The sequence below is a fragment of the Rhodnius prolixus genome, unplaced genomic scaffold (genome assembly GCF_049639745.1).
Source record: "Rhodnius prolixus isolate KJV_2025 unplaced genomic scaffold, Rpr scaffold_9, whole genome shotgun sequence".
Lineage (NCBI taxonomy): Eukaryota > Metazoa > Arthropoda > Insecta > Hemiptera > Reduviidae > Rhodnius > Rhodnius prolixus.
Genome location: NW_027411604.1, coordinates 5,941,668 through 5,957,908, shown reverse-complemented (window position 1 = coordinate 5,957,908; position 16,241 = coordinate 5,941,668). Strand labels below are relative to the sequence as shown.

Below are 16,241 nucleotides of genomic sequence, written 5' to 3'. Positions count from 1 at the left end.
TTGACTCTGCAATTAATGAGAGTTCAGTAATTAAAGGAAGTAATTAAGAGTTAGGAAGATGTTCTTATCTTAAAAGGAGTTTGGTAGACCACAAGGAGTAACCAGAGAGTTAGCAAGAGCCTCCTATGCTTGGTTTTGGTTAAAGAAGTGAACGCACGAACACGTGTGTGTGTGTGTGTGTGTGTGTGTGTCTGTCTGTGTGTGGGTAAAAGTGAACAAGGAAAGTATATAAATCCTCCCCAAATAATCCTGGATGCTCTTTGAATCCTTTTGTCTTCACAGAACTTACTCACTTCTATTTCCTTTTAGTAATTAAATCTGTTTAAATTGCAAGAAGTAATGGTTTGAAGTAAGGATCCGATTTAATAGGGCAAAGTGGGATCACAAAATTTTAGAAGTTTGAAGAGGAAGTCCAACGTTATAATTTCTACATGGAGTTTTTATCGCAAATAAAGTGGTATGATACAAGTAAGAGAACACAATTGTACGAAAAAACTATGAAACGTTAGAAGTTAAAAAACTTAATATTTTGTTTATATATTCTTCCAACAAACCTAACAGGAAGTTAGCGAACAAAATAGCTTAAAAACGGATGTTTCAGTGTCGCTACTTAATCTTAATCACCATTATCACTAAAACACTATTTATACCGGTGATAAAGCTAAGTTTTCCCTACAATTCTGTAAAGAATTCATTCATATCGGAACAATACAAAGAGAGATATAGAGGTTTGAAATTTGAACTATTTAAAACACCTCTAAAAATTAACCTTCCATATCTCCCAAACTATTATCACTAGGAAGTTGGAATTTAAATCAGTTATAGAGCTAACTTTTCTCTACAATTCGGTAAAGAAGTCATTAAAATCGGAACAATACAATGAAAGATATAGAGGTTTAAAATTTGAACGATTTACAAAAACCACTAAAATTCAACCTCCTTTATCTTAATCACTATTATCACTAAAACATTGCTATTTATGCCAGTTATAAAGCTAAGTTTTCTCTACGATTCGGTAAATACTCGTAATTCATTAAAATCGGAACAATGCAATGAGAGATATAGTGGTTTGAAATCTGAACTATTTTCATAATTTAACCTTTTATAACTGGTTACTAATCATGGATAATTAGCTGCTGCAGCCAATACAAGCATGAACAAACATGTTTCATCTTGTCTTACCACTGTCTTAAGACCAATTAGATTAAAAAAATTCAAAGAAAAATATTAAGATGTAATGTAAATACGACCAAATTTAAATCTGTGTGAGGAAAACGCTCAAGAAACGCCTGAACTTATTTTCAGCAAGAGGACTTCATCCCAATTGGAAACGTACCCATACATCTTCCTAATCGTTGGCTGGCCACTGTTAGATGACAACGTTTAAACGAAAACCTTCGAAGTACACAATAGAATGAAACAAAGAAGCGCACGGAAAAGCGGGAAGCATACGTATATTATTAGTTAAGAAGATCAATTAATATTGGGCACAATGTTACTCCCTCTAGGAATTTAATAATAATTACCTCAATATCAATGAGGCAACAGTGTGAATCACAATAAACAAAGTCCCCTATCAGCGTGTTACAGTCCATATAAGTAGGACAACAGCTGAAGCACAGATTAGCTAATCTATCTTCTCAAACTATTTATCTAACTATAACTATCTTACCATTAAAATAGATTTACAAGTTCACTAATCTAGCATATATAAATCAAAACTCTCAAGGGTGAAATTGTAAATTATCCTTAGGATTTTACTTTCATGTCAGACATGTTCACAATCTACTTATATGTGAGCTTTATGGAGTTTTAATTTAACAGTTTCCGGAACACGGAACAAACAACCCACAACAAAAAACCGGATATCAAGTGGAAAACCCAAAATTATAATTGGTACAATTTTTAATAGTGAATTTTTCTTGAACTTGAAACCAAAAACTATTATTATTTTTCTAAATTTCTCTTCTAATTTAACAGCAGTAAAAGAATGCATTGCGGTAGTGCACATTTCCAATTTTACGTTATCGCCAAAAATGTTCCATTAGGTGTCCCATGAGTCGCAAATAAAGAAATTGCTTTAACAAATTACTATGTATATGTATATGTTTCTTGAGCGTTTTCCTCACACAGATTTAAATTTGGTCGTTTTTATATTAAGTCTTAATATTTTTCTTTGAAGTTTTTTTTATCTAATTGGACTTAAGATAGTGGAAAGACAAAATAAAACATATGTATATGTACTCGTATGTACGATAGAAAGAAGGCTGAATAACAGATACTCGGCCGAAAGCTCTGAATTTGATATCGGGAATTAGCTTTTAGACAAAATCAGTTAACCTTGAATCATTCCTGATTTCCCTAATTCTGAATTACGTCTAAGATGAAAACTATCTGTGCCTTTTGTAGGCCATATATTTTAATTATGGGGCATATTGAGAAGATTTTCACTTGTTTATTTTCATAAGGCTCGCATTGATAAGCATTCAAGCAGATTTTCAAAATTTCTGTTTTGAACCGGAAATAACTGTACTGAAGTTTTCTGAGTGCGGAAAAGAATGTTTACTACGAATTTAACTACAATTTTGTCTACTTCAATTTTTATTTTGTTAAATTTAGAGTTTCATCGACTTCAGGTCACATCTCCGATACCTAACGTACACCCTACTTTCGATTTAGTAAGTGTTCTCTCGTATCTTCCAGCAATTGCAAAAGCTGAACGATCCTCATTCATCCTTTTTACACGATCAAACCACTTAAGCTACCTCAACCTCATTCTTAAAAATCTATTAGATCTATGTTATTGCAAAAAATTACATTTATAAACAAGGATTTGCTCTAGATTTTAAAGAAAATTTGGGAATTTTTATCTTTTTTAGTAAAAGAGGAAAAAATTGTTAAAGTTGGGTGTTTTTCCAACGTGACGTTTTCTCGTACAGTTTTTTGACGATCAACTCTCAAACATTGTACCATCTAATATTTATCATAATATCCAGTTTTTAAAGAAAATACAAAGTAAAACTAAAATCTTGATAATTGGAAAGTAAGACGGTACGGTACTTGACTAAGTAAGTTCACTTTCAGAGCTAAGTAACTTAATTTAAGTAATTAAAGAAAATAATAATAATAATAATAATAATAAATTATTAATAATTTGAACCGTATTAAAAATAATAAAGTGTAAGGGAAAAAATGAAAATCGTGGTATAAGGAGAAGGAAAATTAAGCCGTGGGTTTAACTTGAAAAGTGTTGAATAATTACCACCCTAGGAGGGCGGCGCGTGATTCTATCAGGAAAAGTGCCTTCTATATTCAGTGTGGGGATATTAAAAACAGATTAGGGTAGCCGTGTTGGCGGGAAATTGAAAGAAAATTCTTTCAAAAAGTTTCAATGAAAATTAAAAAAAAAGCACGCGAAGCTTTTCATTTTCAAATATTCTAAATTATATTTTGTTAAAACTTTAAATTAAATAATAATCATTGAAAATTTATAAATTTTTTTATTAAAAATTAGATTGAAACATACCTAAATAGATTGAAAAAATAAATTAATAAATTGTTTTATACAAATTTAAATTTATAGAATATTTTTTCTTAAGTCTTAAGTGGGAGTCGTATTTCTGTTTTATTCTGTCGCTTGGAGGCAGCTAGTAGAAGGCCTTTGGAAGCGGCTATTAAAGGCATAAGACCTTCAAACACATTGCCCACCAGAGAAGGTACCAAGCCTGTTTACTCTAACCCAAGATACTCTAACCCTGAGGACCTTTAGATGAGTCAAGAAAGTGAAATTAAAAAAAAAACAACGAGAGTTTTTGCCTGTAACAGGAAAGGAGAAATACCTGCTAGAAAGGGGATGAAATTACTGAAAATGTGGTTAGATGGACACAGTTCTGGACAATATAGCTCATTTAATCCGTCAAAGCGAGCATTTTCTTAGTTTCTCTGATCGATTTTGGACTTCTAGGCATTATCAGAGAATGATTACACTAGTCTGATGTACAGGATTTGACTTACAACTATGTTCCTAGGAATAAAGTCTAAAACCGGAAGGAACCGGAAGGGATATATGCGAGCTACGACCAGTAAACTCAGGAATACAAATACGCCAGTTATATATTAATTTAAATGCGGTCAGTTTTATAATTTCATTACAAAGGAAATCCTTGTTTCACTTGGGAAAACATTATTATTTTCAAATGGAAGGATAAAGAAAATTGTTCTTAGACATAAGCCAATAGAATTTAATGAAAAATTTATGAGTTGAACAAGGGAGGTTAAATTAGAAACAACCGTCAGTCTTATTCTACAACTTATTTCATACAGAGTAAAGCAAAACGGGCAACAGGGAATTCTACAAAAAATCAGGGAACAACTCTACAAAACCATTGGATTACCAACTTTCAGGCCTATTTAATGGGATAAGTTCTTTTAAGTAAGAACTAAAAGTTGTTTAGCTTTTCTTTTAAAAAGGAAAATCATCACAAGTTCAAGCTTAATGATGAAAGAGTAGAAAGGAAGTATTAACTACCGGTTTTGGGGTCCATCCTGTTCGCGTCAATGTGTAATGATCTGGGGTTTGAGTGAATTTTAGAGGCGCTTTGAATCAGCCAAAGACAAGAAAGTTGGTGGTGTAAATGCTGTTAGGTTACAAAAATCTTCCACAGTTAAGTTTTAGGAGCTTAACTTCCAGGAAATGGAAGGATAAAATAAAATTACTTAATTTTATAGATTTGGAAAACAGACTAAGGCAGCACATCATTTTCCCCTATGAAGCAAAATATAAATGCTTATAAAAATCAAATTAAATTAAATAAGTTAATTTTAAACTTTAAAGAAAATGAGCTTAAAATAATCTAAGAAAAGCCCAAAGAAACTTTTCCTTACTAATAAAATTATTTAATTGGACTATCTTTTAAAAGTTTAATTTTTTCTTTTTTGAGCGAACTTTATTAAAACTGTCCGGTAGGACAGTTGTATAAGGGTTGATCGTCAAAAACTGCACGAAAAAGCGTAATGTTGAAAAACACCCAACTTTGACAACTAAAAAAAGGACTTAGAAAATTAAATGAGGAAAATAATTAATAGATGCATGAAATCACTTAGAACTTAAAAATATTATGGGGACTTCAAATCTAAAACGCAATGTACGGATGTATTGTGGTTTAGTATAACTTTTGCGCCGAGCATTGTTGTTGGTATTACAACTCCTTTGTTTTGGATTATATTTTTGTATTTAATTTTTATTCCTTTTAATATTTTAATTTAAATAAAAAGAGTTTTATAAATATAAAAAAAGGATACAAAATTGTATTATATTTTTATCTATTTAAAGAATACAAAACGAATTAATCACAGGGCAATTAAATTAACTTGAAAATTAATTAAAACTATATTACACAAAAAATTAATTATCTTAAATCATTTTTTTCCCCACTAATCAATTTTTATAAACATAATTTTTTTTAAACGATTAGAAAATTTAATCACAATTTTTTAATTGAAAAAAAATTTAATTAATTATGGTTTCTTATCGCTTCAAAAATAAATAATTTCAAAAAACCATTTTCTTCTTAAGTTGTAAATATTCGTGTAGCTTAGTACCGGAATTAGTTTTCGAGACTAATGCCTTTACTGCGCCGACTCACTAATCAGTTTCCTAGTCTAGACCTTAAATAAAGGAAGTTCAAGGGTAGCCCCTGGGGCTTCGCAAACAATTTTCCCCACTTAAAAAAAAAAATTATTATCGTTTACGGGCACGGACAGAGTATGGTGTCTATATGTATTATATAAAAGGGTGGGGATAGAGAGAGAGAGAGGGTGAATGAAAATTGTAAAGCTTGATAAGGTAAATTAAAAAAAAAGGAAGTTCCCTCGGCAATTTCGTTTATTGGCAATTTTTTTTATTAAAACCATTAATTAAAAAATTATTTAAAAAAAAATTAATAAATAACTCTACCTAATTCATGATATGTTTTAATTTTAAACATTAGATAATAAAGATAATTTAATATTTGTAATTCTCTTTAAATAAAAAAAATCCAATATTTGCTAAATTTAGATCCATAAAAATTTACTGAATATACTGCACTTTTATTAATTTAATTTTTTTAAAAAATATTGGTGGAATGATAAGTATTTTTTTGAGTGTTGAAAGTGAAATTAGAACCCCAAAATAGGATAGCTTTTCCCCAAAAATTGGGGAAGCATTTCTTGGAGAATTTTTTTCTGAATATACTACTAGGGTATATACGTACTATACACTTTTCCAACTATGAAGACCAATACCAAAACTACGACTACAAATAAATTATTATTAAAATTATTAATTAAAAATAAAAAAAAAGAAATAAAATTAATAAAAATTCATGCTCATTTATTTTTGATTAAAAGATAACAACAAAAATAAACACATACCTCTATGCTGAGCATCCTTTATTTATATATATATGTATATATGTATATTACAGTTGCCACACAAAAATAATGCCACAATGCCAAAAATAGATTTATTTATTTACTTTCACTACTTTATTTACTTTTCTTTTTAAATTAAAATATACAATGAAATTAACCGTGCAAGAAACTATTGCCACTGTTTTATTGTTGCCATAATATCTTCTGCAAAACAATTAATGTTTTGATTTCTCTTTCCGAGGTGTTTAAAAAAAAAAATTAACATAGGATATTTTTCTAAAATTTTGAGGGGACGCGTTTTCTTGTGGGGGGGTTTGATAACACACTGATCTCCTTTTTTTGGGGGGGTGGGGGGTGCCCCTGATTTTTTTTTTCTTAGTAATTCGTCTTGATTGTATTACATTTATATTTTAGTTGTTTTTTTTTTGTCAGTTTTGGATTGAATTTAAATTAAATTAAAATAAAGATAAACTGTGTTTTGGTAATCCAAAATGGGTTCTTGTTCTTCTGTTGATACTTTACTTTTTTTTATATATATATAATTGATATCAAAATGGATTTCTTTTCACTCAATAGGTGCACTTTGAGTATTTGAAATATAGAAACAACAGGCTCACCATGATTGTATGTAGTTGCAGGTGACAGGGGTGTTACAGCTAAATGGTGACGGGTCGGAGTGTTGCTTGCGTGTGAAGGTGCGCGTCTCCTGTGTTTTTGGTGGGGGGAAGAGAAAAGCAGGAACCTCCTGGCACCACCGTCAGCGGTGGGGAGAGCTTTTCCGAGCATGCGCTCACTTTTCAACGCCAAGAGTGTTTGTAGTGGTAGCACACCACCACCACCACCTTCCATCTCGACCTAAACTACTCTACTCTCCCGGCTGCCGCCCCCGCCGCCGCCAAGGGGGTGTTTGGAGGCAGGATGAGAAAGGTGGGGGGTGAGGTGGTAGATACTACCAGTACCAAACAGATCTCTCCTCTTCCTGGGCCACCCTCCATCGCGCCCCACACAGACACAGAGAGAGAGAGAGAGAGAGAGAGACACTCTGAACTCTCTCTCCGTCAGTGCTGGCTCGATCTGGCTCTACACCAACTCAAAGAACTTACACCCCTCGTACCTAACCAACACAAATACCCACCCACACAAAGACACATTCAGCTCAACACACCGTTATGATTAAAGATTTCCAACCCTGGCCCTCCACTCTACCCATCCATACGCACTAACACATGCCCATATTTCCATCCACCCCCTCTCTATTTCGTCGTCCTTCTCTCTCTTTCTCAAAACGTACCCCCATTATCCTGTTCCCCCTCTCCGAAAGCCCCACTATTTTCGTTTATACTACACACACACATGCACATTATTCATATATATATATGAACACAGCACACAAACACAGCCAATTATACGCATCGTAAAACCAACAAATTATTGGAAGGTCTATGGACCATTTTCTACCAACAAAAACCGTGGAATTCGTCTACCAACCAACCCCCTCGTACTCGCAAGAGTAGCCCCAAAAATCCTCCACCCCATCCCAAACTAACCAACCAACCTCCAACGTACGTAGAAGAGATTCTTACAACACTTTCAAAACTTACTACTACAACAACATTTTTTACCCTCCAGTACAGGTAAGGTGGTCGAACAGCTACGTCGAACAAGGGGGTTATTTTATAGAGTCTCCCCCCTGCTCTCATCCCAAAATTTTTTTTCCTCTTCAGCCTGCCCAGAGTTGTACGGATGTAAGACATTACATAGCCGCCTGCTGGAAAGCCCGGCTAAAAGGCAGCCTAGAGACACGCTGTACAGGAGATATCGCCGGCCGGTACCAGAAGTCTCTCGCTTCGTGTTCTACCATTACTCTCATACTCCCTTCTCTTTCTATACACACCAAACTTCGTGCAAAAAAAAGAAACCCAAGGACGTCCTTACTTTAAAAGAGAATATCGATGAAGATAAAAATTGCACTTCTTTTTTTTTTTTGTTTCTGTTATTGTCTTATATTGTGTATATGTTATTGCGAATTTTTCTTAAATATTTAACATCAGTTTTTTGATCCGAAATTGAAATTGATAAAGTTTATTTACAGTTTAAAATAGAACACAAATAAATACAAATTATTCAAAAGGAGGTTTCAGGCCTAATACTTTAATATTTACAATAGGATGAAAAAATAATTGCCATTTCAGCTCGTGATACATTTATTCTGCCGAGCTTTCGACCTAGGGACTAGGAACAGACAAGACAGAAGACACACACCAACCCTGTAATGTAAAAATATTACTTTGTGAACTAGCCCTGAAGATGACCTAGTCCCTAGGTCGAAAACTTGGCAGAATAAATGTATCACGACTGAAATGGCAATTATTTTTTCATCCCATTGAAACTATGAATCAGTCACCAAAAATAATGAACAACAATTTAATATTTACATTGCTTAATAAGTCGAACTTAATACTAAGGCAAAAAAACTTAAAAAAAAACCTTACTATATACAGTTAATTAAAGCCAAGATATGCTTAAACCTTTTATGCTTATATTTTTTATTACTAAGAGAACTTAAGTTTATAGTCTACAATACTCTTTACTTGAGGGTAAGGACTATGTGTACCTACAGGAAGTTACAAAATTTTCCGTAGCATTGTAGATAAATGTAGATACGCTCAAGGGCTACGTGTATAAAGTCTACGGGTGTACACTCGGGAATATGACCCGAACTAGCCTTAAGCATTTATTTTGGACTCTTTGTAACTTCCCGTAGTTGGTGCGTCTTTGTATTGGACCAAACAGGGGCTGCATGTAAGAGTACTGGACGGATGTACAGATCTCTTAATATAACAAAATTTAAGGAAACGTTCAGATTTATTGAAATCACTATATTATTACTAAAAAGCGAAATCTGTTTGCTAAGAAGTAGATTGCAGGAGTGACTAAAAGAACCAAATCTACTGCGGCCATTACAAAAAGTCACCCGGCTTTCTTGAGAATCCGGATTGCACACATAGAATGTGGGCTATGCATACAAAATGGGAGTGTTGGGAAAAGGGTTCTTTCTGCTATTAGACTTGTAGTACGCGCAGTAACGCTATGATCTCGGGTAGAGCTTTAAGTTCACTTCCACTATCGCGACTAAGAAAAGGAAACGCATCTGATTCTAATGTCTTTTCCTCCAGCTTTCAATTTTGTAAAAAAATGAAATGAGAAATTAAAACTCAAGAAAATTATTCTTAAGTTCAATAACTCCGCATCCTTACTAGAGAATCTTAAAGTTTCGTTCGAGATCGTTCTCTGAGTCTTTACCATTCAATTCTTTCTCGAATCCTCAATTTCCCCCCACCACAAATGACATTTTAAACCATTTTTAATATTTTTAAACATGTTGCAACATGTACAGTTTAGAAGGGAGCAATAAACTTCCTTTATATAAATATAATAAAACACTTTTTATGCAACAATTTATAAACTAAATTATTTTTATTACATGTATTAAAAGTTCAAAATCATAAAGCTTAATTACTAATAAAGAAGCTGAGAAAAATGAATAAAACTTGAAATGTTTATTTTTATTATTATTATTATAAAAGAGAGATACTTCATGTTAAAAACGGAAATATTTACAGGATGCTGAGACTGACTGATCAGAATCTCTTTAACCAGTTTTTCCAGCTGAATATTTATCTAGGATGCACTGAACAAGATGACAATTTATCCAATGCAGAGAAACGCCTGCTTTAAAGCACTCTACCGTCCCGGGTATGACGTTAAACTGCGCCCTAGCATAGATGGATCTCATTGCTACTAAGATAATGGCCACCTGACTAGAGTGGCCTACCTCTCGAAATTAAGCAAGAAAAAAAAAAAAGGGTTAAGCGTCTTTGAAAGCATTGATGGCAACCATCAAGGTTACCATCGCTTTTTGCAGTTAACTTGAGCTGAGTGTGAGCTGCGTCCGAGCAGCCATAAACGGTTACGACCGTTTTTATGGTGAAAAACCCGAATATCTAAGGAAAAGTTAAAAATGAAAATATCTTGGACACTATTGAGAATCGGGCCAAAGTGAATAGAATATTTTTTGTTGCATTTGAGCTGCTGAATCACCTCCCGAAGTTTCGATGTCTCCTCCGTCTACATCTCTGTATAAGCTAAAAAAGAATTAAGAAGACATCACAATTTATAGGCAATTAAATTACATTCCAGATATTCCTGCTGGACTATATTCTTCCAGTGGCCATACGATCTCTTACAAAGTGTTGTCAACAATGAAGAATTCGGCTAGTATTCAATTAAATACTGCGAATACAGTCAAGGTTCCCGAACTTCTGGAGGAAATGGGACGAAACGACTCAGGGAAGCTGTAATAAGATCTATCTAAGGGTTTTCTATAAACATTAAATAAAAGAAAAGCCAAAACCCCTTTCCTGTAAAACGTCATTATTCCTCTTGTGGTAGTGACAACATAAGATTTACTGATGATAAAAAGAGATGATCTTGCATTAAGGGGATTTTATATTCAAGGTTGATTTTATTTAAAAATGTTCAGTTATTTCAACATTGCAAAGTGTCTTATTTGCTACAAAATACTCTTAAATTTTCAGAGGGCGGCGAATGGTTTGCTTATTTATTTATTTAATTAATTTAATATATTATTAATTTAATATTTATTAATTAATTTATTTAATTAATTAATTTATTTATTTTTGAAAAGAGAGAGGATGAAGGAAAAAGTTTGGAGCTACCATGGGTTAATTTCTCCAGCGACTTTAATTGTGACCCGACTATTCGCTAGTTGGAAATTATCAAATAATTGGAACGATCAGATTTTCTTTTATTAATAGCGAATATTTATTTAACTAATAAAAAAATTTTTTAATTATTTTCAGCTAAAATTATTACATATTTTTTTTTATTTAAAAAAGATATTACTGTAAACAAAGCAGAAAGACTAATTCATCATGCGTTACGATAGTCTAGAGAATTGTGGTGATCAATAGCAGAAGACGACAGGCGAGTTTTAGGATGAGAAATGATGGCTTCTCAGGATGAAGTAAGCCCTGTAAACGGAGTCTGTGGGGGAAAGAAGGGCTCCGGCTAACCAGATCATCTTTATCTGCTGCTATTTTTTGTGTTTTTTTTGGTAAATTTAGGCAGAGAATGTAGAGCTACTAGTTCTTTGTTTTTACTTCACCAATTTAAATTATATTTGTCTTAATTAATATAAAGTAGGCAAACAAACTGATGACTACAACTAAGAATCATTTAATTATTACAATGACGCAACATGTCTTAGAACATAACATAAAAGTGGCAGATCTAAAGCGCTATAAAAAGGAAGAGAGGTTTTGCAGATTTACAAAGATAACACAGGATGTCCGGGAGATGGATAGCGAACCCACATATTGTATATCCTTTGATACTGATATTGACAGTAATAATAAAGTGACGTCAGATGAGATTGTAATTAGTCTAGTTCGATCAATAGAGCCAGGTAGAAATTATACTATTAATGAAGACAAAGTATTAAGAAGTCTGATCAAGCAGGGATCTGTTTAGTGAGAAAAGGTCCAAGCAAGATCAATATTTAACGGGATGATTCTGAGTAAACAACGTACTTCTGTTAGAGGAAGAACTACTCGCCCATCATGTGGCTAACTATTCAGGACTTCGATTAAAAGTAACAGGAAATAAGGAACTGGATGAAATAAGGTGAAGAACTTGAGCGTGTCCACATCCATTAGATGGTTGTGAATCCCTTAGGCCAAGGTCCTAAAAAAAATGAAGTATCAATTTGTTTACATTTCAACTTTGATTTCTGTTTAGGGGACGCTTAGAATGGGACTAGGATAAGGATAGAAAAAAGCCTGTAGCTGGAGGAGAAAGTTAGGAGAAGGATATGTTCAATTGTTTTGCGTCTTTAGGGAATGGAAGGATCGTGGGTGGGCTTCACCACGGTAAGGATGGGTTAGAATGACAATCTAGAGTGGTGAGGAGTTTCAGTAAATGGTTTTGGATAACGTGCGGGGAATATGGACGAAATCTTATCGAGCAAGTCGAAGATTCTAAGTAGGTCTTATAGCAGGAGTGTCAAACTCAATTAAATCACGGGCCATTTGGTGCAATAGGCGAGATTCTCGAGGACCACATCATTTACAAATTTGATTTGATAGTTATGATTCATAACATCACAACCCAGAGTGCTTTAGAAATCTAGAAGAACTGGAAGACAATTCGGTGATTTTTCCTTGTATTTTACCTTCCATTTCCCAAATGAAGGCTACCCTTTCTGTTTATTTTAGCCCTGGCTAACAAAGATAGATAAAGTAGAAATCTAGACGAACTGGAAGCTAATTCGGTGATTTTTCCCTTGTATTTTACCTTCCATTTCCCAAATGAAGGCTACCCTTTGCGTTTATTTTAGCCCTGACCATAAAAGTAGGTGACAAAGACAGAAAAAGTAGAAATCTAGACGAACTGGAAGCCAATTCGTGATTTTCCCTTGTATTTTACCGTTCCATTTCCCAAATGAAGGCTATCCTTTCAGTTTATTTTAGCCCTGACCATAACAGTAGGTGACAAAGACAGAAACAGTAGAAATCTAGACGAACTGGAAGCCAATTCGGTGATTTTACCTTGTATTTTACCGTTCCACTTCCCAAATGAAGGCTACCCTTTCTATTTATTTTAGCCCTGGCCATAAAAGTAGCTGACAAAGACAGAAAAAGTAGAAATCTAGACGAACTGGAAGCCAATTCGGTGATTTTACCTTGTATTTTACCGTTCCATTTCCCAAATGAAGGCTATCCTTTCAGTTTATTTTAGCCCTGACCATAACAGTAGGTGACAAAGACAGAAACAGTAGAAATCTAGACGAACTGGAAGCCAATTCGGTGATTTTACCTTGTATTTTACCGTTCCATTTCCCAAATGAAGGCTACCCTTTCTGTTTATTTTAGCCCTGGCCATAAAAGTAGAAGACAGAGAAAGAAAACGCAGAAGTAAAGAGAAAAGTAGTCTTGTAGACAGTTTACCAGAGTTCAGTTTCTGTCTTGAACGTGAGTAGACAAGGTCAGCTTGTTGCCCAACGTTAAGCCAAGGTATTTGACATGTTAAGACCATGGTATAATAAAACTGTGTTGCATCTTAAATTTATCTGTTGATAAATGTTCAACGTTTTGTAAAAAGTATAATGTTAGTCTCCTCGTGCAGTTTTTAGTCAGTTTGTTCGGTGCAAGAGGTGAAAAACAGACTTAGTATCGATTCCATATGATGAACGTGTTAAAACTCTAATCCCAGCTCAGTTCCTTCTTAAAAATTCCGTGGTTGATATCACAATTAAAGCATAACCTTAATTAGATAATAAAACAATATAGAAGTTAGGCATAATCATTAAAAAAAAATAATCACAAAATCTGGTCCAATTTATTTATCCAAAAAAATTAAAAATTAAACAAAACGTCAAACTTTATTCTCCAAAAAATAAATAAAAGAATTTCCATAAATAAAATTTTCAAAAATCCAATGAATAGATAATAAATTAATAAATTATGTATTCCCAATATCATCATTATTTTAGAATATTTATTAAGAGAAAACACCTTCCATAAAATTTATAATTCAGCAGTTATTATAAATTCACACCACAAATTTAATATTCAATTTTAACCCTAAATTATAAAGAATTCGCGATTCGGTTTTGAATTTTAATTAAACAGAACTCTTTCTCAAAAATAATTACAATTTAATTATTTGTAAATTTACTCCAGCAATATTTGAAATAAAATTTAATAAATAAATATTCTTATCGTTTATACATACTGATAAAAGGGAAAAGAGATACTGAGATTTAAATTTGGAGGGTTTTTACAAGTGAAAAAAGTTCAGCTGTTTGTATCTCCTAAACTAATAAATTGTATGGTTTCATTAAAACTGCCCGGTGGGATAGTTAGTTAGTGGGATAGTAGTTTGATCGTCAAAACATGCTCGAAAAATAGAAACGTAGAAAAACCTAATTTCTTTTATTTTTTTATAAAAAAAATTTGTGTCTATTTTCTCGTCTAATTTTCATTCATAATCAACAAAAAAAAAAAGAAAGTAATTTGTTAATGTGTAATTAGGGAATTAGGAATTTTATTTAATTAATAAATAAATAAATTAAAAAGATGGTCACACAGCTGACATAACCTCAATTTATCAGCTGATCGGCCTGGCCAGTTATCGGCGGCCATCTTTAACTAGTTAGTCGGATCTCTTTATTAACGTGATATTTTAAGTGATTATTAGTGCGTGTTCAAAGTGAAGTTCTATTTTATAAATTGTGTTTCAAGTTATATTTAGTGCGTGATATACTTTTTTAGTGCGAATAGAGTTGTGAATTATTTTAAATTGTGTCAAGTGTCAAGTGATATTGGACTGGTGATCTATTGGGATGCTGATGGATTTTCCTTAAACACGGTAAGACTTTAATTTATTAATCAATTATTTATTTTATATTTATATTATTCCAGCATGATAGCATGTTCTCATTTAATTATTCATTTTAAATACTATGTGAAGAATTTAAATTGATTTCTAACCCTTCTATTGTACCCTTTGATCTTTTCTTCTTGTCGACTTAAAGTTCAATATTACCTTTCTTTGTCTCCTCAAATTGTTTTCTTGAATTGATATTTAAACCATTTTAATGAGTTCAGTAATCAATTCTTTTTAATCAGCAATAACTTCTAAATTAGCGTTTTTGATTCCCCACTGTATCCCAAGCTCTTTTTTGATGTATTCTATGATTTTTTTTTTATCCACTATAAGTTCTAACTCAGCGTTTTTGTTTCCTCAAATTGTTTTCGAAGACTTTTTGATGTATTCTATGATTTTTTTTTTATCCACTATAAGTTCTAACTCAGCGTTTTTGTTTCCTCAAATTGTTTTCGAAGACTTTATGATTTATTCTTTGATCTTTTATTTTTAATCGACTATAACTTCAAAATTAGCATCTTTGGTTTTTCAAATTGTTTTTTGGAATTAATTTCTGTTCCTTTTTAATGTATTCTTTAATATTTTCTTTTAAATCGATTATAGTTTAAAATTATCATTCATTGGAGACTATAAGTTCTAAATTAGCTTTTTAGGATCCCCGAATTGTTTTCAAAGCCTTTTTTGATGTATTCTTTGAGCTTTCCTTTTTAAATGATTATAAGTTTTGCGTGAATCTGTGTGTTTCTGGTGAACGAAGAGACGTTCAGAGAATTATATATTATAATGTCTTTAGTTGTTTGGTCAGTCATTTACTAGCTGTTATCCAAATTTGACAGGGATATGTCAGAATAGGTTTTAGTAGTCGTCTTGTACTCTGTTGTTATTGTTTTTATGTTAATAAGTGGCTATAATTGTCCCAGTTGGGTTATATCGATCTAGTACACTCAGAAATTGAGACTTCTATTTGGTGGGTTATTAAAAGAACCAAAAGTTTAGCTGCTTGTATCACCTAAACTAATACATTGTTTGGTTTCATATTTTACTCATTCTTAGAGACTACTATTGTCTGCAATTGAGCAAGATTTCATTAAGATCTGATGGTTGAGAAGAGAGAAATTCGGACTTCTTTGGTGGTTTTTAAAAGAACTAAAAGTTTAGCTGCTTGTATCTTCTAAACTAATACATTGTTTGGTTTCATATTTTACTCATTCTTAGATTCTACTATTGTCTACAATTGTACAAGATTTCATTAACATCTGATGGTTGAGAAGAGAGAAATTCCGACTTCTATTTGGTGGGTTATTAAAAGAACCAAAAGTTTAGCTGCTTGTATCACCTAAACTAATACATTGGTTGGT

The 16,241-nt window shown here is 32.6% G+C and overlaps 1 protein-coding gene across 13 annotated transcripts in view; it reads right to left on the bottom strand.

Moving 5' to 3' along the window:
- Window positions 1–16,241, bottom strand: part of Rbp6 (RNA-binding protein 6) — a 1,109,038-nt gene that overhangs the window by 418,578 nt on the left and 674,219 nt on the right. The window contains exon 1 of one of the 13 annotated variants that reach the window (XM_074128256.1): window positions 7,032–7,180. The exons of 11 other annotated variants lie outside the window; for them this stretch is intronic. In XM_074128256.1, coding sequence (XP_073984357.1) covers window positions 7,032–7,034 — 3 coding nt within the window. In that variant the 5' untranslated portion in view covers window positions 7,035–7,180. One more of the 13 variants, XM_074128255.1, reaches the window with a different exon arrangement.